Source organism: Tachysurus vachellii, chromosome 19, assembly GCF_030014155.1.
Source record: "Tachysurus vachellii isolate PV-2020 chromosome 19, HZAU_Pvac_v1, whole genome shotgun sequence".
Classification (NCBI taxonomy): domain Eukaryota; kingdom Metazoa; phylum Chordata; class Actinopteri; order Siluriformes; family Bagridae; genus Tachysurus; species Tachysurus vachellii.
The window spans coordinates 6,815,988-6,837,381 of NC_083478.1; the positions used below are offsets into that span (position 1 = coordinate 6,815,988).

General features: G+C 39.0%; 1 protein-coding gene across 1 annotated transcript in view; it reads left to right on the top strand.

Annotated features, from left to right (window-relative positions):
- Window positions 1–310: 310 nt before the first annotated feature.
- The window catches only part of dvl1a (dishevelled segment polarity protein 1a), a 37,838-nt gene continuing 16,754 nt past the window's right edge, over window positions 311–21,394 (top strand). Inside the window, exons 1-4 of the mRNA XM_060893396.1 lie at window positions 311–879; window positions 12,693–12,762; window positions 15,704–15,825; window positions 21,165–21,280. Of these exons, the coding sequence (XP_060749379.1) occupies window positions 710–879; window positions 12,693–12,762; window positions 15,704–15,825; window positions 21,165–21,280 (478 nt within the window). The 5' untranslated portion in view covers window positions 311–709. The remainder of the gene's footprint in view (window positions 880–12,692; window positions 12,763–15,703; window positions 15,826–21,164; window positions 21,281–21,394) is intronic.

Genomic DNA, 21,394 nt, shown 5'->3' on the forward strand with positions numbered 1-21,394 from the left:
TAGAAGCGCATATTTTCCAAAATAAATAAATAAATAAATAAATATAATCCCTTAATTCACTGCGAAATGTAGAGTGTGTGGTTATGGGGATTTTTTTTCTTCCAGAGTTCAGACAGGAAAAAAAGACTTTTCCGGAATACTATTGTGGAAAATCCCCTGATTGTGGTTTTAATTCTGCGAGACAAAAAACCAGACGTGATGCTTCATCTCTACCACTAGAGGGCAACATTTTCCTTCTGTTTATTTATACCTCACCTACGCTGGAATAAGGCTGCGTTCAAAACCGCACTCTACCTTACTAAATAGTATGTCAAAAAAACGCCACCTATGGTAACTATGGTAACCCTTGGTGGCGTTGCGTTTTGACGTAGTATTGAGTAGGGTGGTGTGCGGATTGGGACGCGGCCGCGCTGTGAAGCAGCGGCCCTTCCTGTTTGCACGCGCTGCCGTATCGCGAGCCACAGTGACGCCGGACGCGCAGCGCTCGAGCATGTCTGCGTCCGTCCAACGCGCGAGCGGCGAGCTTGTGTGCTTTCCTACGTGATACCGTAACCGAGACATGTCGGATTTATACCGCCGAGCTGTTCAGTTCCTGTTGTTTTTTGTCTGAAATGAATTATTAGCACGTCGTATAGCCGTGTCGTTTCTCTCTTTCGTTTTTTCGCAGCCACGAGCCTGTCAATGATTAGTGTCGCAGGCGCGCGCGCTCATGGCGGAGACTAAGATCATCTATCACATCGATGAGGAGGAAACTCCTTATTTAGTCAAACTCGCCGTTTCTCCCGACAAAGTCACGCTCGCAGACTTCAAAAATGTGCTCAGCAATCGGCCCGTCAATAGCTACAAATTCTTCTTCAAGTCCATGGACCAGGATTTCGGGTGAGTGTGTGTGTGTGAGTGTGTGTGTGTATTTGTGTGTGAGACAGTGTGTGTCAGTGTGTGTGACAGTGTGTGTGTGTGTGTGAAAGAGAGTGTGAGTGTGTGGGTGTGTGTGAGTGTGTGGTTCTTACACAACAAAACGATCACACCCAGATCTCCATACGCCTGAAAAATGTCTGCAAACATGGACTCTGTCACTTTAATAATCCTCACAGACAGATGTTGACAGATGTTTTGATACCTGTAAAGCCAATATTTAAGCTTCGTTGGGTTCAGTGGTCACATGGACCACAACACACACACACACACACACACACACACACACACACACACACACACACACACACATACATACACACACAGCTCACTTTGGCATTCCAGTCACACTACAAGTTGCCACAAATATGGTGGTTGTGTCCTCTTCCTAATTAAACCTGCTCTCACGTGCCTTTCTTTGTGCTGCTTAAACCTTAATTAGCTCTTGCACTCTTACATTAAATCCTATTCAATGTTACCCTTAACCTTTGAGGTATATATATATATATATATATATAATATTTATAGCAATATAATGGTAATATAGAAGGTACAGATAATGTCACGTGACCATTCTGAACCTCAGGTGGCTGTATCCCAACCCTTATCCTGTATTTCACATCTATTGCTCAATGCCCCTGTTATTGCACCCCCCATCTTATATTTGTTTAATTCCCAAAGGTGTAACATGAACCAACCTGCTTTCTTACAATCCTAAACATTAATCTACAGTTTATTTAACATATCTCATGCACACCACGCTCTATTCTAAGCTTAGCCCAGGCTTTAATTAGATCACCTTCATGAAAATGTCACATAGATGAAATCTAATCCAAGCTGACCTGAAGTGGCTTTGTTCCAAACCGTCTTACTAACGTAGCACAGTCGTTTACTGCACAGTCCTAACACTCTGTTAGACAAATTAGACAAATCAGTCTGGTGTTATATTCAGTTTGTTCTGCCATGAAAGTGTTAAATGAACACTTACAGTAGGGGAGGGAAAAATAATTAGATCATCAGACCTATATTGTGGCAATTATGGCACCTCCGTTGGTTTGTAATGGCTCTCAATTTGAAAAACAAGGGCTTAATAATAATAATCGTATTTCAATCTAATGATAAATAAAATGTTTCTACAAAATGATTGTTGTCCCACTGTATTCCAGTACTTCTTAATGTGATTATTGACATATTGATTTATTTTCATATGTCAGTATTAGATTGTCATATCACCTGGCTCTAATCTTCAGGTCTGAATGAATCCAGAGTTAAATAAGTAACATTTTGGGTCTTAATTTGTTTCACATTAACAATTTATATTACAATTCTAATAATTCACATGAGGTTACATTTTATAATGTATTTTTTTAACTCCCTGTGATGATCACCATTATGGATTTGTAATATTAATGTTATTAATAATTAATAATAATTAATAATAATAATAATAATAATTCAGCTGCACCTTTAAACACGTAAAACATCATTGGGATGCATGTTGTAAATGCTAATCTTATGACAAAGAGCTTAGCGACTGCCTCGCTTCACACGCCATCCCCTAGTGATGAGTCATTCGCAAGCGAGTCGACTCTTTGATCCGGTTCTCTCAGGCGAAAGCTTATAAGCTGACGCATATAGATTAACATTTTTTAAATACGTTTTTCATGAAGAAAAGGCCATCAGGTTGAAGTGTAATTCATGTGAAATGCTTCCCTATAAACCTTGTTTTATTGTCTGAGCTGCTGGTTAGCGTAGAAGGTGTGATGGTGTTTGACTCTCAGTAGCGTGTATGAAGCAGCGTGACTGAAGGATCCACTGCACCGCTCCTCTCTGAAGCTGCAGTCTAATGTATGTAATCAAGAGCTTTAGGAGAGATGATCATTTACGAGGAAAACGGTAATAAATCTTGTTAATGAAACAGACATGGCTGACAGAATAACAGTAATGTTTACTGTTTTGTCAATGCACACATGTGGTGCAAAAGAATGCAAATTGGTGTCATTTGTCAGGGATTTGTAGAAGTGATGGATGTAAGGAAAGTGGGTGTAAAGAAAACAGTGAAAACGAGATGCATTATCCTGAGAGGAGATACAAGACAAAACGTGCAGACTATGAGTGACACTACGATATACATGGCAACCCAAACACTACAATAAGACGTTGAAAAACAGGAACTTATTTAGCGGTGATAAACAACACACAGGTGAGGGTAATGCGGACATGCTGGGGCTGATGGAAAGTGTCATTCAGCGCCCATTAGGCACTATCATGACAGTATTTCTTAAATTATCATTTAATAAAAATTTCAGTTAGAAAGCACATTATAATTTCATGAAACAATTTGATCTATCACGTGTAAAGACGAGGAATCAGCAATCATAAAACGTTTGTAGCTCAAAGAGTCAGCACTTATCGACTTGAATTGTCTCACTGAAAAGGTCTAAAAACATTCACACAGCTTCTATATCACAAATGTTTTCAAATCTGTGTACCAGTAAAACCAGTACAAAAGCAAACTGTGTACCATCAAAACCAGTACAAAAGCAATAGGTGACTCTCCAGTCTTTTTGTTTTTGAAATATTATTGAAATTGTACATTCCTCAACACATCTCGTCTTACTTAACAGTTTTTTTTTTGCGTATATCAGATGTCGTAATGGAATCGTGGTTTGGACTTATGTTAAGGTTCAAGGTTCTTTATTTGTCATGTACATGTGTGATGAAATGTAGTGAAATGTTTTTTTCCTTAGTTCCTAGTCCCAGATTGCAACAACGAATGGAACCAACAAAAACAAACTAAGGACATACACACACACAATAAAAATAGTCCCAAATAGAATAAGCCTATAATAAAATATAGTATTATAACGTTGAAGAAGTCACAAGTAGGGGTTAAATTTGGGTGGGAGCAGCGGTCTAGCACTAGACTAGTCTGTTTTATATAAATGGCAACTCTAATACTATAATTTCACATGCGAGTCGGTGGATTGGCTATTCTAAACCTGTCCCAAGGTATGAATGTGTATGTGTGTGTGTGTGTGAATGTGTGTGCATGATGCTCTGCTATCCAGGGTATACTCCCACCTCCTGCCCTGTATTCCCAAAATCCAGTACAATGCATATACTGAAGATGACTGACTTAATGTACGTGTCCCACACACACCACTCCTCACTCCAGAATGAAAACTGTCAAAAAAAAAAACACTGTCTTTCTTGATAAAGGATTTCGAAACCTGTAATTGAAAATCAGTCCTGGACTACCGATTGGACGGTTGTGTGTTCATACTGTAGCACTCGGAGCACTTCCCTTTAACCCTCTCTGGTCCAGAGGCTCATTTTGAAGAGTCCAATCTAAAAACATTACGTTTCACAACATGATTTCATGCCCTGCGATGGGTTGGCACTCCGTCCAGGGTGTATCCTGCCTTGATGCCCGATGACGCCTGAGATAGGCACAGGCTCCCCGTGACCCGAGGTAGTTCGGATAAGCGGTAGAAGATGAAAGAATGAAAGAATGAACATGATTTCATTGCTTCTAACTTAATTTAAACAAGTTTTAAAATGACTAGATTAAATGATGTAGAGTGTGTAATGTTCAGGTGATTGCTCAGGGCTTTGGAAATACACGTTAGACGTACTAAAACGAATTGTGTTCACGTTATTCGGTTTACTCACAACCTGTATGCTGTATGCTTTTCAATGAAATGAATCTACTACTGAGCTTATTTCAGTGTGGGATTTGAACTGACAACCTTACGCTCATAAACACTGCTCACTTGTAGTAATGGCCATTCATTTGTAGCTTCATAGCAGCATGGTGAGTTTGAGTTATGCCCTCATTGGGATTTAGTACACACACATACACACACACACACACACACACACACACACACACACACACCGACAGGTAAAGCAGGCTTAGATGAATAGTTGCGTCAAAACCCAGCTCACTCCTGTAAGTCCTTTATTTTGAGAAATTTTAAGAAAGCATTGCTACTAGGAATGTTCTAAGTTTATTTGAGGCACTTTTAATCAGGAGTGTTTCCAGTCACTGCATTTCGGTTCAACCTGTACAGGAAATAGTCTTCGTAGCGTCAAGCCTCGTGCATCATCCCTCAAGTTTCCATTGTAGCTCCTTCTGTTTCTTTATAGAAGCGTCTCATACATACAGTAGGATGAACCATGGTCCTATATCACTGCAGTTTCTTTCATTGCTCTGTGCTCGGGTCCGATTTTGCCCAGGACATGAAACAAATGAGTAGACGAGAGTAAAAAATAAACCCCAACTTCTGCTCTACTAACGTGTTTTAAATTTTCACTCGTGTAGATGTAGCTGCATTTTCTTTTGAGCGTCGGGTTTGAAGGCCGTGTTACAATCATGCTGTGCTCCGTGAGAGAAAATGCACATGGCAACACAATCAGTAGCAGGTTTCACACGTTATATTTAGCTCAGATTACATCATGGCAAACAGTAATTCTGAATAATAAAAAAAAAATTGTGAATGTAAGACATAGAGGAAACGATTCTTTATTACAAACGCTCCTAATGCATCAATGCTCATATAAACGCCCTTAAAATATCCCTAAATATATTTATTACACATTATTCTCTAGTGTATTAATGTCATTATAATGTCATATTAGTTATTAGATGCTCATTTATATCACAGAATGTTATTTATATCCCAGCCCAGCTCAGAAGGTGTTGATTCATTTTCTATAACCGAGACAAAGCGCGTGTTTATATCTCTGCACTCATTACAATACATTATCGTTACTATGGTAACAAATTACGCAGGGGTTTGAATGCTAAATGCTCCACATACCCTGATTTAAAAAGGTGTCTAATAGCCGATACGGTGAAGTTTTCTACGGACAGTTTATTTAGCATTTCTGGAAAGAGTCTCTAGTGTTTGTACTTTAACAGTCAGAGGTAAAGCTGAATCTTTCTAGACTTGGGCTTTGTGGATTTATTTCCTTGAAGAGAGAAATAAAGAAAAGCTTGCAAGGAAGCAGATTTATAGGTACTGTAACATAAGTGATAGCAGGAACTTTTTTTTGCAGATGTTCCCTAACATTAAAAGAGTTTAAGTGTGACATGTTGTGCTTTTAAACATTAAAAATTGTTATTGTTTGCAAATTGCTGTTGAATAATTTACTGAACAAGGTTTTTACCGCTTCATCAGTGCCGTCAATGTGAGACTCGGTATTAACTTATCTCAGTATAAGTTCTTTTCTTCCCTTCCATATTATGGAAATGAGGAGGTGTGTGTGTGCACAGGAAGGATGTGGAAATGAAACGAAGTGGCAGCGGTAATGGAACTGCGTGTGTTTATGTGGTTGGAAATGCATTTAAGTGTCAGACGTGATTTTGTGTTTGGAGACCTCGTGTGTTGTGGTTTTCATTTCACACCTGTGATCTTAGACTTTCATCAGGGCCTTTTAAACATCAGAGGCCTGACACGTGAGCACACGTCATACACTCGCATCCCAGCATGACCTTGCAAGCGGAACCGGCTTTTCCTGGTTGCAAGGCGCAGTTGACTTGCAGCGTTTATTACACCGTCCTTCTCGGTCCTGACAGCGCGTCGGGGCCTGAGGAGCACAAGGCTGATTGCATGAACAAACATTGTTTTTGTCCTTCAAACTCTCAGGGTTCACTCAAGTGGTAAAGGTTTAGTTTTGTTGAACTGCTTTCTTGGAGTTTTTTAAAACATAGCTAAATTTATGAGGTAGCTATAACAAGAAACACAGCATATTATCTCCAAGACATCTGCATTGTTTTGCTTACTTTCATTTTTGGCATTTGGCAGTTGCCCTTATTTATACAGTTGAGCAATTGAGGGTTAAGGGCCTTTCTCAGGGGCTCAGGATTGGCAGCTTTGTGGCCTTGGGATTTAAACTCACAACCTTACGATCAGTAGCTCAACACCATAACCACTAAGATACCACATCTCCCCATTACTTGCATTACTTGTATTGATGTCTAAGATTATTTGAAATAAGAATAACTTAGTATTGACTAAAAGTTAAATGTGATTTTATTTACTCAATACTCAGTCGGCACACAGTGTGCTGAACTTTCTTTATCTGGTGTTCAGTGACAAGAGAATGTACACTGTGTTAGGAACATGCAAATGAATATAAATGAAATATGTCACATGTCTTGGCTTCTCCAACAGTTTAAAATAATGTTTTTAAGTAAGTATAGGATAAAAATTTTATGTTATCAAATCAATAGTAATTGTTCACAGTATCAACTGTGTTAATATTAATACCATGCTATAAAGAGAGCCAGAGCAGAATCAGGCACAAAGTTAATTGTCTGCTTGAAAGTGAATTATTTGTTAAAATAATCTTTATGTATCTCTGGAAAATTGTCCCTAGTGTGTGATTGCGTGAGTGAATGAGTGTGTGTGTGCCCTGCGATGGGTTGGCACTCCGTCCAGGGTGTATCCTGCCTTGATGCCCAATGACGCCTGAGATAGGAACAGGCTCCCCGTGACCCGAGGTAGTTCGGATAAGCGGTAGAAAATGAATGAATGAATGAATGATAATCTTTATGTATATAGCGTCAGAGCTCAAACAGGCCGAGGTCAAAACCAGGAAGCACCTGGAACTAGAGAAACGAGATTAGACATAAGATAAGTTTCACGGACAAAAAAATAATCAAGATTTAACACAGTACAGGAGCACACAATCAGGTAACATGTAAGGAGAGGATCTGTGGCAAATGCGAGAGGGATTATCAAGATTTGCAGTAGGTCTGTATCAGTCTTTGGGTTCAGATCCCTCACTATTACTAAATAATAGAAGTATAACAATAGACTCTGGTCATGGTTCACTTCAGTTCACATTACTGTTACACGATTCATTTCAAACTGATTCTCAGAATGTTTCGAGCAAAAAATGTAAAACAATGCACTTTTTTGCTTGTATTAAATTAAACACATTTAAAAAAATAACTAAAACAGTATCAATAATGTAAATAAAATTTACCATAGGTTCACCATATCTTTTATATATCTAAAAATATTCTTTCAAGTAAACAAAGACACGATTTTAACGAAATAGAGCTCCAGAGTAAGCTAAGCTACTCGTCTTCAGTGGTCTTTTTACTCAGGCACTGTAAATCGCAGTTGTGCTGCATTGGTGTCTTTTGCACGCTACTGAATAACTCTTTATTAACTCTTATAACATGATTGTATGACCATGTAACCTGTGACGGAGGTCAGTTGCTGTGTTTCGGACTTATCAGTCACTGTGCACAGGATTCCTTTGTAATCATTTGTCCTAGGCAGTATATCTAGCGCAGTAACATTGAACCAAACCTGTATCCACTATCACAAAAACATGTTGGAGATAACGAGCCTGCCTGCATTTGCCAGAGTAACTTATTGACTTATATATGGCCTTTACTATAGTAGGTGTGTTTTCCCTTTGCAGTCTTTCACATGCATCCAGAAAATGTTTCGTGTCAATAGATACACTATCTTCGTTCACGTTATATCTCAGATTATATCCCAAAATTGTCATGTCTTGCGACATTTTCTGGAGATCAACCGAAGATCAGCGAGATTTGCCTGAGTTAAACTTTTTTGAGCTTTAAACATCATGTGCAAGTTAATACAGAACTTAATGGGCGTATAATGAAAATGTGAGTAATTAGGTGCTAATTTTCTGGTAAGGGACGAGGTTAAAGTGCTCTAAAGCTTAATAAAATAAAAACTCTATACAAAGGGTATTGGAGCTTCTTGGTGGTCCAGCGGCAGGATCCCGTACTCTCGTTGCTGTGGCCTGCGTTCGATTCCCGTGCAGGGAGCCGACCAAGGCCACTAAAGAGTTACCTCTCAGCATAGGTGCCAAGCCCTGTTAACATGGGAGGGTTGCACAAGTAAGGGCATCCAGCGTAAATCCAGCACCAATATCTAATATGTGGATCACATGATCCGCTGTGGCGACCCCGAACACTGAGCAGGCGAAAGACCAACAACAACATACAAGGTGTCTTGGATGTTTAGGAAGTTAAACTCTGTCTAATATGTCAGTTAAATACATGAGCATTAAGGACATAGGAAGACGCGTTGGTTCTTTCTCTCAGCTTACAGACGGCTTGAGCCAGTAAGATGTGTGTCGAGCTGCAGTCCCTCACAGTGTGAAGAGGAGGCAGAAAGCTGCTCTCCCGAGGCTCCCTTCAGCGTGCTATTCATCTGGCCTGGTGCGTTGTGTGTTTGTTTTGATTGCTGACAGGATCCCACGTGGGATGTGCAGCATCTGGCTTAGTTCAGACTTGCAGCTGGAGAGCTCTCCATATCACAGGAAATCCCTGAAACAGATAAGAAAGAAGCTCAACAGGGCAGCCGTGACGGCGTGAAGCAGCTCTGATTAGCACCTCAGAGTGGCTCGCTCTGTCAGGTCCCAGGTTACATGTGATTATTTAAGAGAATACATGACTGATATTTGTCAGTTTGGTCGATTTTAGGGGCATACGTAACAGTGTACTGTAAAAATAGATCTAAAATAATTAACTGATGTACCATGTGTCAAACACATGGCCTGCGGGCCAAATCTGGCTTAACTAAATCACTTTAAATATAGCTAAAGGAAGTTACTGTAAACTGCTGGATATATGTGCAGAATTCAGGATTGACCCCACTGTTTTATATGTTTAAGCCATTCCCATAGAGGTAAAGTCACCGAAAAACATTTCCTTTTAAATACTACACGATTACTACTTGAAAAAATCAGAATTAGTGTGATCATCTTTACAAGTCTGTTTTTTACAAAATATTCTGTTTCTTCAGTTCTCTGTCATTGATGCTGAGCGTACTGAAATATCAAGGAAGATTATTTACTTCAGGGTTTTTCCTGCTTTGGAACGAGCCGGGAAAGGAAGACGGCTGAAGAGTCAGAAGCATGTGTGTTAGCCTGCAGCATAAACAGCAGAACAGAGCAGCATTACGGTGATGCCTTATTTTTCTTTGGAAAACACTAAAGGAACTAAATGAATTGCGGTTGTTTTATTGTACATGTATTTTGTACACTTTGCACCATCTCACTTTATCTAGTTGAAGACCACTGTTTTTATTTAAGATGAAAAAAAACATTTTTTTTTTACATGATACTGAGGAAACATTCATTTGAAGGCAACAGCAGTCTGCCACCTGAGTCCTGATTGGTTAGAGCAACAAAACCCTTTTGAGTCATTTCCTGCATCCACAGGAAATTATCATTTCGATAAAGAGAAAATAAAGCGTATTAAACAGTAATAAGCTCATGCTTGAAGATTAAAAAAACACATAGTCAGAGTTTTCCTGTGAAAAGATACCAGGTCCTGTTTACCGTGAACTGATTGACCTTTTGAACTTCTGTTGTATGGAAACGTATGTTTTTAAACTTAATCGATATTCCTTTGTATGTTTTAAACTGAAATTGCTAACCTTTTTATATTATAGTTCATTTTAGTCATTTTACAATGAATTTGAATATAAAACAGAATATATTTTTTAGGCTAATTTAAGTCATATCATTGTCGCCACCCGAGCAGAACAGAGCAGGTGAAACTGGACCATTTAAGAGATAAAAAAAATGCCATGTTTGAGTTTTTCCGTAAATGTGTTTGTGCTACTGCTTTGACAACCAGAAACAAACTCTATACGGTCTGTCAAGCAAACATGAAAATAACAGGCCCGGAAATCAAACCAACGCTCCGTGCAGTGATGCAAGCATCCATCTGATATTGTGACCAATCACAGGCAGAGGAGCTAACTTTGGAAACTTCCACACCAGAGATATAACCAAATATTAATACTATTCCAAATTCCTCCTCTCTATGTGTGGCACATAGGTTTTTTTTCTTCCTCTCCTTCAGTGTGCTTCATTGTTTTCACCTACATATGGGTTTGGCTGTGATTTGAGTCATGTCCCCACCCCACCCCTGTCTTGTCATTGGTTTATCTTCCTATTGTACACACCTATTTCCTGTTTAGTTCCTGATTAGTTTGTCTCCTGCGCCTTTGTTTCAGCACAAAAAAGTGTCGTCATTGTTATGTCCTGGTCCGTGCTCACTCCGTATTGCTTTATTTTTAGAATACTTAGACTTCCTGGTCTTTGACTCGTGCTTGTTTTTCCGTTATGGTTATGGATTATGCTAAATCTAGTTTGTCTGCTTGTGTCTTGCCTCCAATACTCACCTAATGGTACAAATGCGGTTTGTTTTTTACTTGCATGTGGAGGTTAAAAGGTGCGAGTATGAATGTTTGGGGCAGGGTTGCCATGTTTTATCAATATTCCCACATTATTTACAGTAAACAATCTGCATAAAAAGACCCGAATGTAACCCAAAAGGTTCGGCCATTGTACGAGGAAGGCATTTTTTTCTGTACAATGAACAGAGGAGATTTTTCTTTTTTTCTTCTTCTTCTTCTTTTTCTCTCTGCGTGCTTTAACAGCGGTGTGCATGCATTTCTGATTTATTTATAGAGCTGCTGCTCCACATACCACACGCAGTCGGCATGCTGTGCACGGGGCTGCATAATTCTGTTGGGGCTCAGAAAATAGTAATACAATTTTTAAAATGTATACTCAGACCTGCATTTCTCATGTTTGCACTTGGATCACTTAACAAACACAGCTACAGATATTGGCCTTGCACTGCACCCCTACTGTGTACACATCAACAGCCAAACTGACACCACTGTGGTCTTTAGCACTCAAAAGACATCTTTTGTGTCAAAACGTCATTTTCTCTTCTATCATTCTGCCTGCTTATGCATGCTCTCTGTATTATCCGGTTTTGCATTCAAATTCAAAAGCTCATTTTTGTTTCATTTTATTGTCAAGAATTTTCATCTTCCCCCTAAACCATTACATATTTTGTTTGTTTCTCCTTGTGTGCTTTAATTTGGCCTTTTCTAGCTTCTATACTAAAGTGGTATATTATTGCTGACACACACTTCCTATCCTTTCCTAGTTCCTGGCGAGTTTCCCCTGTTGGCCTTGGAGCGCCAGAGCAAGCCATAGCCTTCTTTTTTTTTTTTTTTAAATTACTTACCCCACTTTAACTTCATCTTTTAGTTCCTAGGTCACATGACCTGGATGTTCTGCACAAGATCAGAGGAAGCAGATTGTAATTTCAGTATACTGAGAGTATTTCGCATGACATGGCATGTGGATTATATTATATACTCTGCTGTGTGTGTGTGTGTGTGTGTGTGTGTGTGTGTGAGTGTGAGTGTTGGAGGGTCATCTGATGTGACAGGAGACCGGCAGGTGTGTGAGCTCTGAACCATGTCACAGAGGGTTAAAGGCTAACTGCAGGGTATTTCTGTAGGGAATTTACAGCCTGGGAGGAACACCGAAAGCACTCACGCTAACATTCTTGATCATCCTATTAATAAACCATCCCATGCCCTGACACCCCCCCCCCCCCACACACACACACACGCACACACCACACACGTGTATTCTGTTATGCATAATCTCTGCATTTTTTTTTTTTTTTTTTGTGGTTCAACATGGAGTTTTATGTAAATACTAATTTAGGTAGTATTGAAGACTGACTGCTATGCAAGATGTAGTAGATTTATTGGCTCGGTCAAACAGAGCCTTTCAGCATCCCCAGAATGGGTTGCAAGAAGTTAGGAGCTGAATGGAAAATTCTACTATTTGAGCATGGCATGCTTTCAGTATGCATCAGCTTTTGCAAATAGACAAGAGCATGAGCTCAGAGTTCTCAAAACGGTCTTAACTGCTCTGTGTGTGTGTGTCTTTCACAGGGTGGTCAAAGAGGAGATCTCTGACGATAACGCCAAGCTGCCCTGCTTCAACGGAAGAGTGGTGTCCTGGGTAAGTGAGACGGATGTCCTGCGTCCTGACCCCTTGTTGACAGACATTTAAGCTTCATATAGCACAGTGTAACGTTACAGCGTTTGCACTGGGACGATGATGTATACACACTCACACCCATGTAACACACTGTAAAGTGTACACAATAATGCAGTGAAGAGAGATACACTGACATGCTGCCCTCTGAGACACGTGCCATTATAAAAAGATTTCACAATCCTTTCAAAAGCCTTAAGACATAAGACACGATTAGGACAAAAACAAGTAGCAGTGAGCTGTCCAGTTCGGTTTCTGCCGAAACCACATATTCATTCTTGCGTGGCATCAAGTTGGCATAAACTTGCTGTTTCTTTGACATAGTTCTCTCTTTTTTTGTATTGTTTGAAATATTTTCCACAGAGACTTGTTTTGTTTTTAAATATAAGCTCATATAAGTAGATACTCATGGCTTTAAGTTGTTTTTTTCTCTTTCTCTTTTTTATCTAACCTACCAGGGGCAAGACATTACAAGAAATCTTACAAGTAACAAAACCAGTTCACACAAATGTTCCTATCTTCAAAGTAAATGGTGAAATCAAACCTCTTTCTGCTCTTTGAGATGCACCGTGTCTGTGCATAAACATCTGAAACTCAAATTCCATCCACTTAAAATTCTGTGTAAGTTAGATGAATAGAGGCAAAAAACGTTTCACCCTTAAAGCCAACATTCTCCTTTACTAATTGTATATCAGACTGGCAGTAATAAAAGAATTCATTTGTTCATACTGATTGAAAATATCAGATAAGTGGTACATTAATCATTTGTGCAAGACAAGCTGAATACTTGAATAGTTGATTAAATGTTTTAAATGCTGATTTACCCATTTAAAGCCCTGTCATATCATTCAGTTATTTATCCTGAAGCTTATTCAGTAATTGATGCTTCCTTCAGGTTCCTTCATGTTGAAAGGGTTAAAGACGTCTTTAGCCAAATTTCAAAAGAATAAAAAGCTCCATTTCTTTATGAATAACAAAACTTATGGCTGCATGCACTGGCTTTACTGTCGTTTCTAGATTATATACTGTGTAATAAGCTTTATGGTGAATAATTAAATAATAAGCCAGGGTTTATGTGATTAAATCAGTATAACAGATTTAGCACCTAATATTGTTTTCCTGTTAAAAGACACCCTGCTGTTTACACAGCCATTAAAAATTAAATATTTTTCCATCAGCTTGTTTACAAAGAACGCAGACTACTGTATCACCTTTAACAACAAATTTGTCATCGTGAATATTAAAACTGACTTCCCATATTGATAACAGAGTCATGAGTATTAGATGATCCCAGTACCGGCATTCTCTTAAGTCATGTTCACATTACGTTTACATGATGAGGTGGGCAATGATACCGACTTTAGCCCTGTTAGCCCTGTTAGAATTATGATATTCTGCTACATATACCTCACTCACCCATTAAAGAATTGAGATGCCAGTTAGTTTACCACGTCAGTCTTTAAACTGGGGAGGAATCCCGAACATAAAGAGGAAGCTCCCTAACACACAGGGCAGAGGTGGAAATCGAACCCTGAACCCCGAAGGTAAATAAAGGCTGATAAAGGCTCGGTAAAATGTATAATTTACTCTGTAAAATGTTTTTCTACAATTTGTTTTTACTTAAAATAAGTAGTTTGTACTTCCAGTTAAAATCTCTAGCAACAGATCATTCGTTTCTTTGATGCTCGGTGCTTAGACCAATTGGCACCTCTGGGAGAAGCTGCTTGAAAAGATGCTAAAAGCCAATTAAATCATTATATTTAAAATATATAAACTAATTCCAAAATAGTAAAAAATAGTAAAACTGAAGGAATATCTACCATGATATAGTTAGCAGGTTGGGTAAGAATTTTGCATAAGTAAAAAGTCTTTCTAAAAATGTTTCAAATAAAGTTCAAATAAAGGCACGAGTATTGTATAAATAACGAGCAGCAAAGTTGTTGACCTAGAGAACCTGAAGTTTAGCTTGTGTACACTGTCTGTGTGCTTCTAGTATAGTTATAACTCCAGTACAATTCCATTATGGGAATGTAGATGAATAATTATGAAGCCCAGCTTGCACAAACACAAGCTGACTCTGCAACAGGCCCAAACCAGTCAGTATACACAGTTAGGAAAGTATGTATAATGCATGGAAACTTTTTGGTGTAAACACACAATTGTCTCGATCATTTTTATATTCATAGTTCTTAACCTGGATCACTCTGTTATGTTTGATACAGATGCTCTCTTCCTTCTTGTATCATTTCAAAGATTCTTTTCTCATTTCACGTCTGTATCTAGGTTGAAACTGTAAAAAACCTTAGTAGCTATACTTGTGCTTTAATGTGTGCCCTGTACGCTGTAAGATGTACGTTGTGTTAGTGATCATGTTCACTGCATAAAATACTAGTGGATCAGATAAAAATAACATTTTAGAACACTCGCAGCTCCAGTAGCAACAACTTTTATCTGATTTGGTGCTTTTTGATGCATTTGTGAAGAGCTACTTTGAAAATAAACATGAACTGTACGTACATCCCTGTATCTAACTGAACCAGTTATGCATTTGATTTATGAAATGTTAATCCTGGTCTAGAACAAAAATGCTGGCTTTAAAGTTTGACAGATGTATTTTAACCAATAGCCACACTTGTTTTTCATGGATTTGGCCATGTGCATCGGTTTTAGCTGGACATGAGCTTCCCACTTAACACTCATTATTGAGCTTATGAAAGCACATAACAGTGCCTGTGTCTGTAGGCCAGTTTGCATAATCCTTTAGGGTCCATGCTGGTTCCCAGCTCACTAAATGCATTCTGTTGTAGTCTCTCTTCCTGCATTGCTTATTTATGCAAGACCACTAGTCACTGTGGAGAGGCTCTTCCTGAGATCTTTGTTTTTACATGTGTGTGTTTGGCTGTAGTTGGTGCTGACTGAAAGCACACACTCAGATGGCGGATCTCAGTGCCCAGAGAGTCACGCCGAGCTGCCGCCCCCGCTGGAGCGAACAGGAGGCATCGGAGACTCAAGGCCCCCCTCATTTCAGTAAGTATTCAATATAAGCACAGCTAATTAACTTTTATTACAGCGTTAGTACATTTAGTACATGTGTAGTGCTCATATTGTTTCATAGCTATAAATTCGAATAACTCCATAAACACAGCAGGAGATAAATGCATACTGGAGCTGTAATTAAACCACAATGTATAAAGCAAGCTCAGGATTGGATGTAATGGCCACAAAGGAGTGTGCTGGATTATGGCTTTATGGAAATATTCCAGGAATACATCACAAAATACTGTGCACATGGCCATCAAATCACAAGCACAAGCATGCACGTACACCTACAGTAGTCATAAAGCTTCAGGAGTTTTAGAGACCGACTTGCTTAAATATTGGGGAAAAGTTGTAAGAGTTAAAGGTTGAAAACTTGTCTGAATAAAAGGAAAGACGAATGCTGTCTAGTCTGTCACTGATTATCGAGAATATTCAGGACAGATGCTGCAAAAACAGGATGATTTGCATCTCCTTCACCGGTGTTTCAGAAAATCACTTCAGATTTGCAGCTCATTTAGACAGAAACATATCCATCACTACACAGCTGATCCGTCTCGGTCCAGTCTGGGGTCCTGACAGCAGCCGTGACTGCAGTAGCAGATGTCTGTTGCCCAGCTGGAGACGAGGTCTGTTTATCATCCAGCTGGGAGTCATATTTATGAATCAGTGCCCAAATCGGAGCTGCTTTCATTTTAGAGTTAGACGAAACGGTGCGTGTGTCAAACATGACAGTTCACTCATTCATGCAGACCGAACAGGCTTTCTTTGTATATTTGAAAAATCTTGAGCTAAATCATATTTGTAATAAATCCAAATCAGATGTCAGTGTGTATCAGCAGTGTGTTTATTACTCCAGGGGAAACACTGAGTTCTTGCAATCTGTTACATCCTGCTGTCTCTTTATTTAAAATGATACTGTGCCTCATTTTTGCCCCCTGTGGGCCAGTTAATGGTTTAACTTCCTCATGTACACACAGACCTAGGCTGTGGCCATTTCCTGTGGGTTTGACTGCCATCTAGCGGCTTGACCTCCAGGCCTCATCTCAGCTCTCCTCCTTTTCCCTCTCACTGCCATGTCACTTGGCTCTCGCCGTCATCATCTAACAGGCTACCGGCCAATTTTCCTGCAGATTAATTCAGTCAATTCCCGGTTGTGTGTTTCTCCCACAGCAAATCTGATTTATTTCCATTACAAAAGCTGCACTGCAGCATCAGTAAATAACCAAATGTTATCTCTGGTCTGTTCCCTTTGTGCTTTTGTGCTGTGTATTATTCAGTAGTCCTGCTGAATACATTTGGAGGGATGAGGAGAGCACATGGTAGCCAGTCCCTGAGTGGCTAAACCGGATTAGCAGACATTAAAAGCGCCTGTCTCCATTACTCCATGGACGTGGTATGGTGCTACATCTGCCTTAATCCTCTCAAGGCTTGAACACCCCCTCCTCGCTTTAATAGGGCTCAGCAGCTTTGGGAGCACAATAACATCAACTCGGTGTATACACTGTATAAGCAAAGCAGGGAGGATTATGTTGCAGGCTTATATATGTAAAGCTTCAGTTGCTCATTATGCTCTCTTGGGTACAAAAAAATCCTTCCAAATTTAACGAGTAGATATCTGTGAATATGTTGTTATTATGAAACTGTATTATTTATGTATATCTATAGGGTGGACAAATTATAAATCCTTTAGCAAGCCCACTGGGCAAGTCGAAGCTCCAGTGTGCAGCACGTAGGCTTGGAAATTAACAAGGCTAAAAAGCAGCATTTACGTAATTTAACTCAAAGAGCTATTTATGTGCAATAATACAGACTATGGATAATAAGCAAATACTCCAGTAATTGCTAGGGGTGACTTTATCAAGACATGGTCTTTATCTTCACTTAATTAAGTCTCTATAATCTTGTTATTGTCAACAGTGGTTCAGTAGTTAAGGCACTGAGTGATCAGTCAGAAGGCTGAGCGTTTCAGATGCACCCTTGCCAATCTGCCACTGTGCAGTCCATGTGTGAGGCCCTTAACCCTCAACAGATCGGTTGTGTCCTGACTAAATTGTAAGCCCCGCTAATGAATAAAAGTGTCACATGAGCAAAATGATAAAATGAGAATTGTAAAATTGTTATGAGCTGCGATGTTCTCTTGTTGTACACTAAAGCCTTATTTTAGGCGTGTTCATTTTCACTCGATCGCAGTTTTTGTGCTGCGCTGTTGTGTATTTTGCTGTTTTCTTCTCATTACCGATTCTGGAAATTCACTCCACTGAGCTTATTGGAGTGTGTTCTATTCAATCAAGCATATTATATAATTTTTTTTTTCTGAAGTCAATAGGGTGAGAAAATAAAGGATTAATTATAACACGGTGTAGGCAACTAAAAAACTGCATGGAATTTGCTTTGTCTGGTCTATTGATTTGTCTACCCTGTAATTAGAAACCTGTATTTTTGAATCTAGAAATGCACAATTTATTTTTAGGTGTATTGTGCTTTGTATTTTAAAATGCCTTGTAGTGTCACAAAAAGGGAGGCGGAAACTGATATGTTTTATATAAATACAGGCAGGTGTAGGTCAGACGAGGTACAAACTGTGTAATCAAGGCACACAAGGTTTGTCCTCCATTTTTCAGGCTTTAGAAAATATGACGTCATTTCCGTTAAGAGAACATAGCATTGATGTTCCCTGGATTTTGCGGTGCATTGAGGGATAGAGAAAGACTTTGTGATTGTCACAATCCTTAAAACAGCCAACTCCCTGACTACTGAACTGTGGTGCTGATCGAAACACACCCAGTGTGCAGGTCTCTTGGGATGTGTAATCTGTGACGGCCATGTTTGTGAGCTGACACTTGGTAGAACCAGAGTAGACTGCAGTTCATCATCCAGCTAGTGAAATGACGGCTTTAATCCACCAGAGAGAGACATCACCTCACTGTGGACAACTAAAAGCGTCAATGAGAAAACCAACAACGATTTCATGTTGCATCGTCCTTCATGTTCTTTCTGCCCAAAGCTGTGATTCGCCATATTCATTTCTGACCAATATGTATTACTGAAGCATCCCAATATTAAATTAAGATTCATGTATTAAAACGTTACAAAAGTGCAGTTAGTTCACAGGCGTGAACACAGCAGTCGCAGTCTTTAGCATGCACAAATTGGTGTGACTCTGTTTTCACACCCGGTGTGTACCAGAGACTTTTTTTATCTCTTTCATTTGCTTTAGAAGGTTTCACATTCTTATCATTTTAAAATTTACCAAATTGCTTGTACAAGTGCGCTCATTTATTATTGGTTCTCAGGAAGGATGTTTTACTTTTTAATCAAGGAAATTTAGTTTAAAAAAGATAAAATACTGTGGTTGTTTACTTCTGGTTTCTGTCATTTTAATCCAATATTACACTCTCTTTAAACTCATTTGTATTTCTATATTATTCCTGTTATTATTTGATATATTATTGTCACGTAATATCTGTTTAATTCACTAAAAACACATTGAGTTGATTGTATTGATCTACAGCTCTGTAGATATAAAAATCTAAGGTTTGCTTTTTAATCACCTTCGACTCAGTCGTATTATATTCATCCTACTGTGGGGATGTAAATCTGTAAAACAGCATTTGTCTTAATTAACATTGTTCAAGTTAGTACAGATTGAAACAGCAGCAGCCAAGGACCGAGATCCTGTGTTTCCGACAGGCCTGGGGTACTTTGTTTGGTTTGCACCCGTGTATGGGTAAAGTGTTTATATCTGTCAGAATGAACCACGCTGATGTGAATACTCGATTTGATCGGGGAGGTGTGAACACTGTTATCACGAGAGGCTTCCTGTGCTTGCAAGTGAACCCTTGCATACTTAATGCAGCTAAAGTGTGCTAGAGACATTTCACAAAAAATGTTCACACATTTTGTATTTATTTATTTATCCATTTATTTATTTTGCATTGTTGGCATATTTTATGTTTTATTTATCGTTTTTTTTTTAGATGCCAATAAATGAAAGCCATGCCGTGTCACACACACCCCCATATAGTTTGTTTTGTGTTGAACATGAAACCAAATCAGATCAAATTATTAATGAAGCAAAAGTATCCAAGTTCCTACTCGGTGGACAAATAAGCCTACTGTAATTTGTTTTGCTGAAATCTGTACCAGATTTTGTTTACACTGTATCTTTCTTCTGCTTTGGTTTGTTTTCTTTTGTAGTGATTTTCAAGCTGATACAATTTTGCAGGCTTTAGGATTATCAAAATGTGAAGGAATTGATTTGAATTTGGTAAATTGTGCTTTGATGGATATTTCTTAGCGGTTCTCATATAGGGTTGGTTTTCTTTTACTAGTCATTTTTATTAGAGAGAGAAAAAAAGGAATAATAGGAATGTTGAATATGTGAATATGAATGGAGAATAATATGAATGTTGACTACCAGCTAATTGGTACACTATTAACGGTTTGTTAACGTATTTAGTATTCTGTCTTTTCTTTAGTTTACCTCTTTCTTCTTTGTGTATTTACCAGATAATGTAGTGTAGCTCTAGTTCAGTGTTGCTTCTGCTTGCACTGATGGAGTTATTTTATATGTTTGTAATATGCCAGTACATGCAACTTAGGGTCAATAACAATCTCAGTAAACAATGTTTCTGCACAGACATATTGTGCTGTAGGCCTACTGATGTTGTTTATTGTCATGATTCATTTAAGCACTGTAAAGGAAATGAAAGCATGTACACTGATGTGCTCACAAAGCACGTAAACGTATATCGTATTTGCTCACAAATGAAATGATTTGCTGTGATAAGGGGTCTATATTTTTCTCCCTATAAAATTGGTCAGTAGGTGCAGATCGAGTAGCGACGACCTCTGAAGTCCTTGCAAGTAGCACAAGTCCAACTTTTTTACCTTGGCATTACATTTTTACATGCTCACGCCTATCAAAACAAACCTGACGAGCAACAAATAATGTTGTTGTGTTAACATGCTGTAATAATTAAGAAAGCACCTAGTTTATTTATTTCCTGACTCTTCTTGGGTGTATGTGCAGAGAGACTCAGAGGGAGTTCTCACCAGCCTCAGGTTTCTCTCCAACCCTCAGCAGCATTCCACAAGCTTTGATAGAATAATCAGCCCCACGGCACATCTTCTCACAAACACAAGCACGCATATGCACTAATGCACTTCTGTACTGCGTTGAGTGCTGCATGGCCCGAGGCCAAGTTGCTTCTCCACAATAACAATTAGAATCTTAGACTCTCACCTAGAGAAGAAATACACAAGAGTAAAAGTGTTCATTCAGCTCTTAACATTTGAACTACTTCTGTGTGTGTGCGTGTGTTTAGTGCCAATGCGGTGAGCAGTCGTGATGGACTAGACACAGAGACAGGCACAGAGTCTCTTGTGAGCCAGCGCAGGGAGAGGGAGCGCGAGAGGAGCCGCAGGGCACGGGACAACAAGCGTAAGTCATCCTGACATTCTAAAAAAAAACGTATAACTGTATACCACATGCAACATATCATCTACCAGCAGTCCTAGCGTACATCCTACACGGCTAATGATCATGTCGCAACTA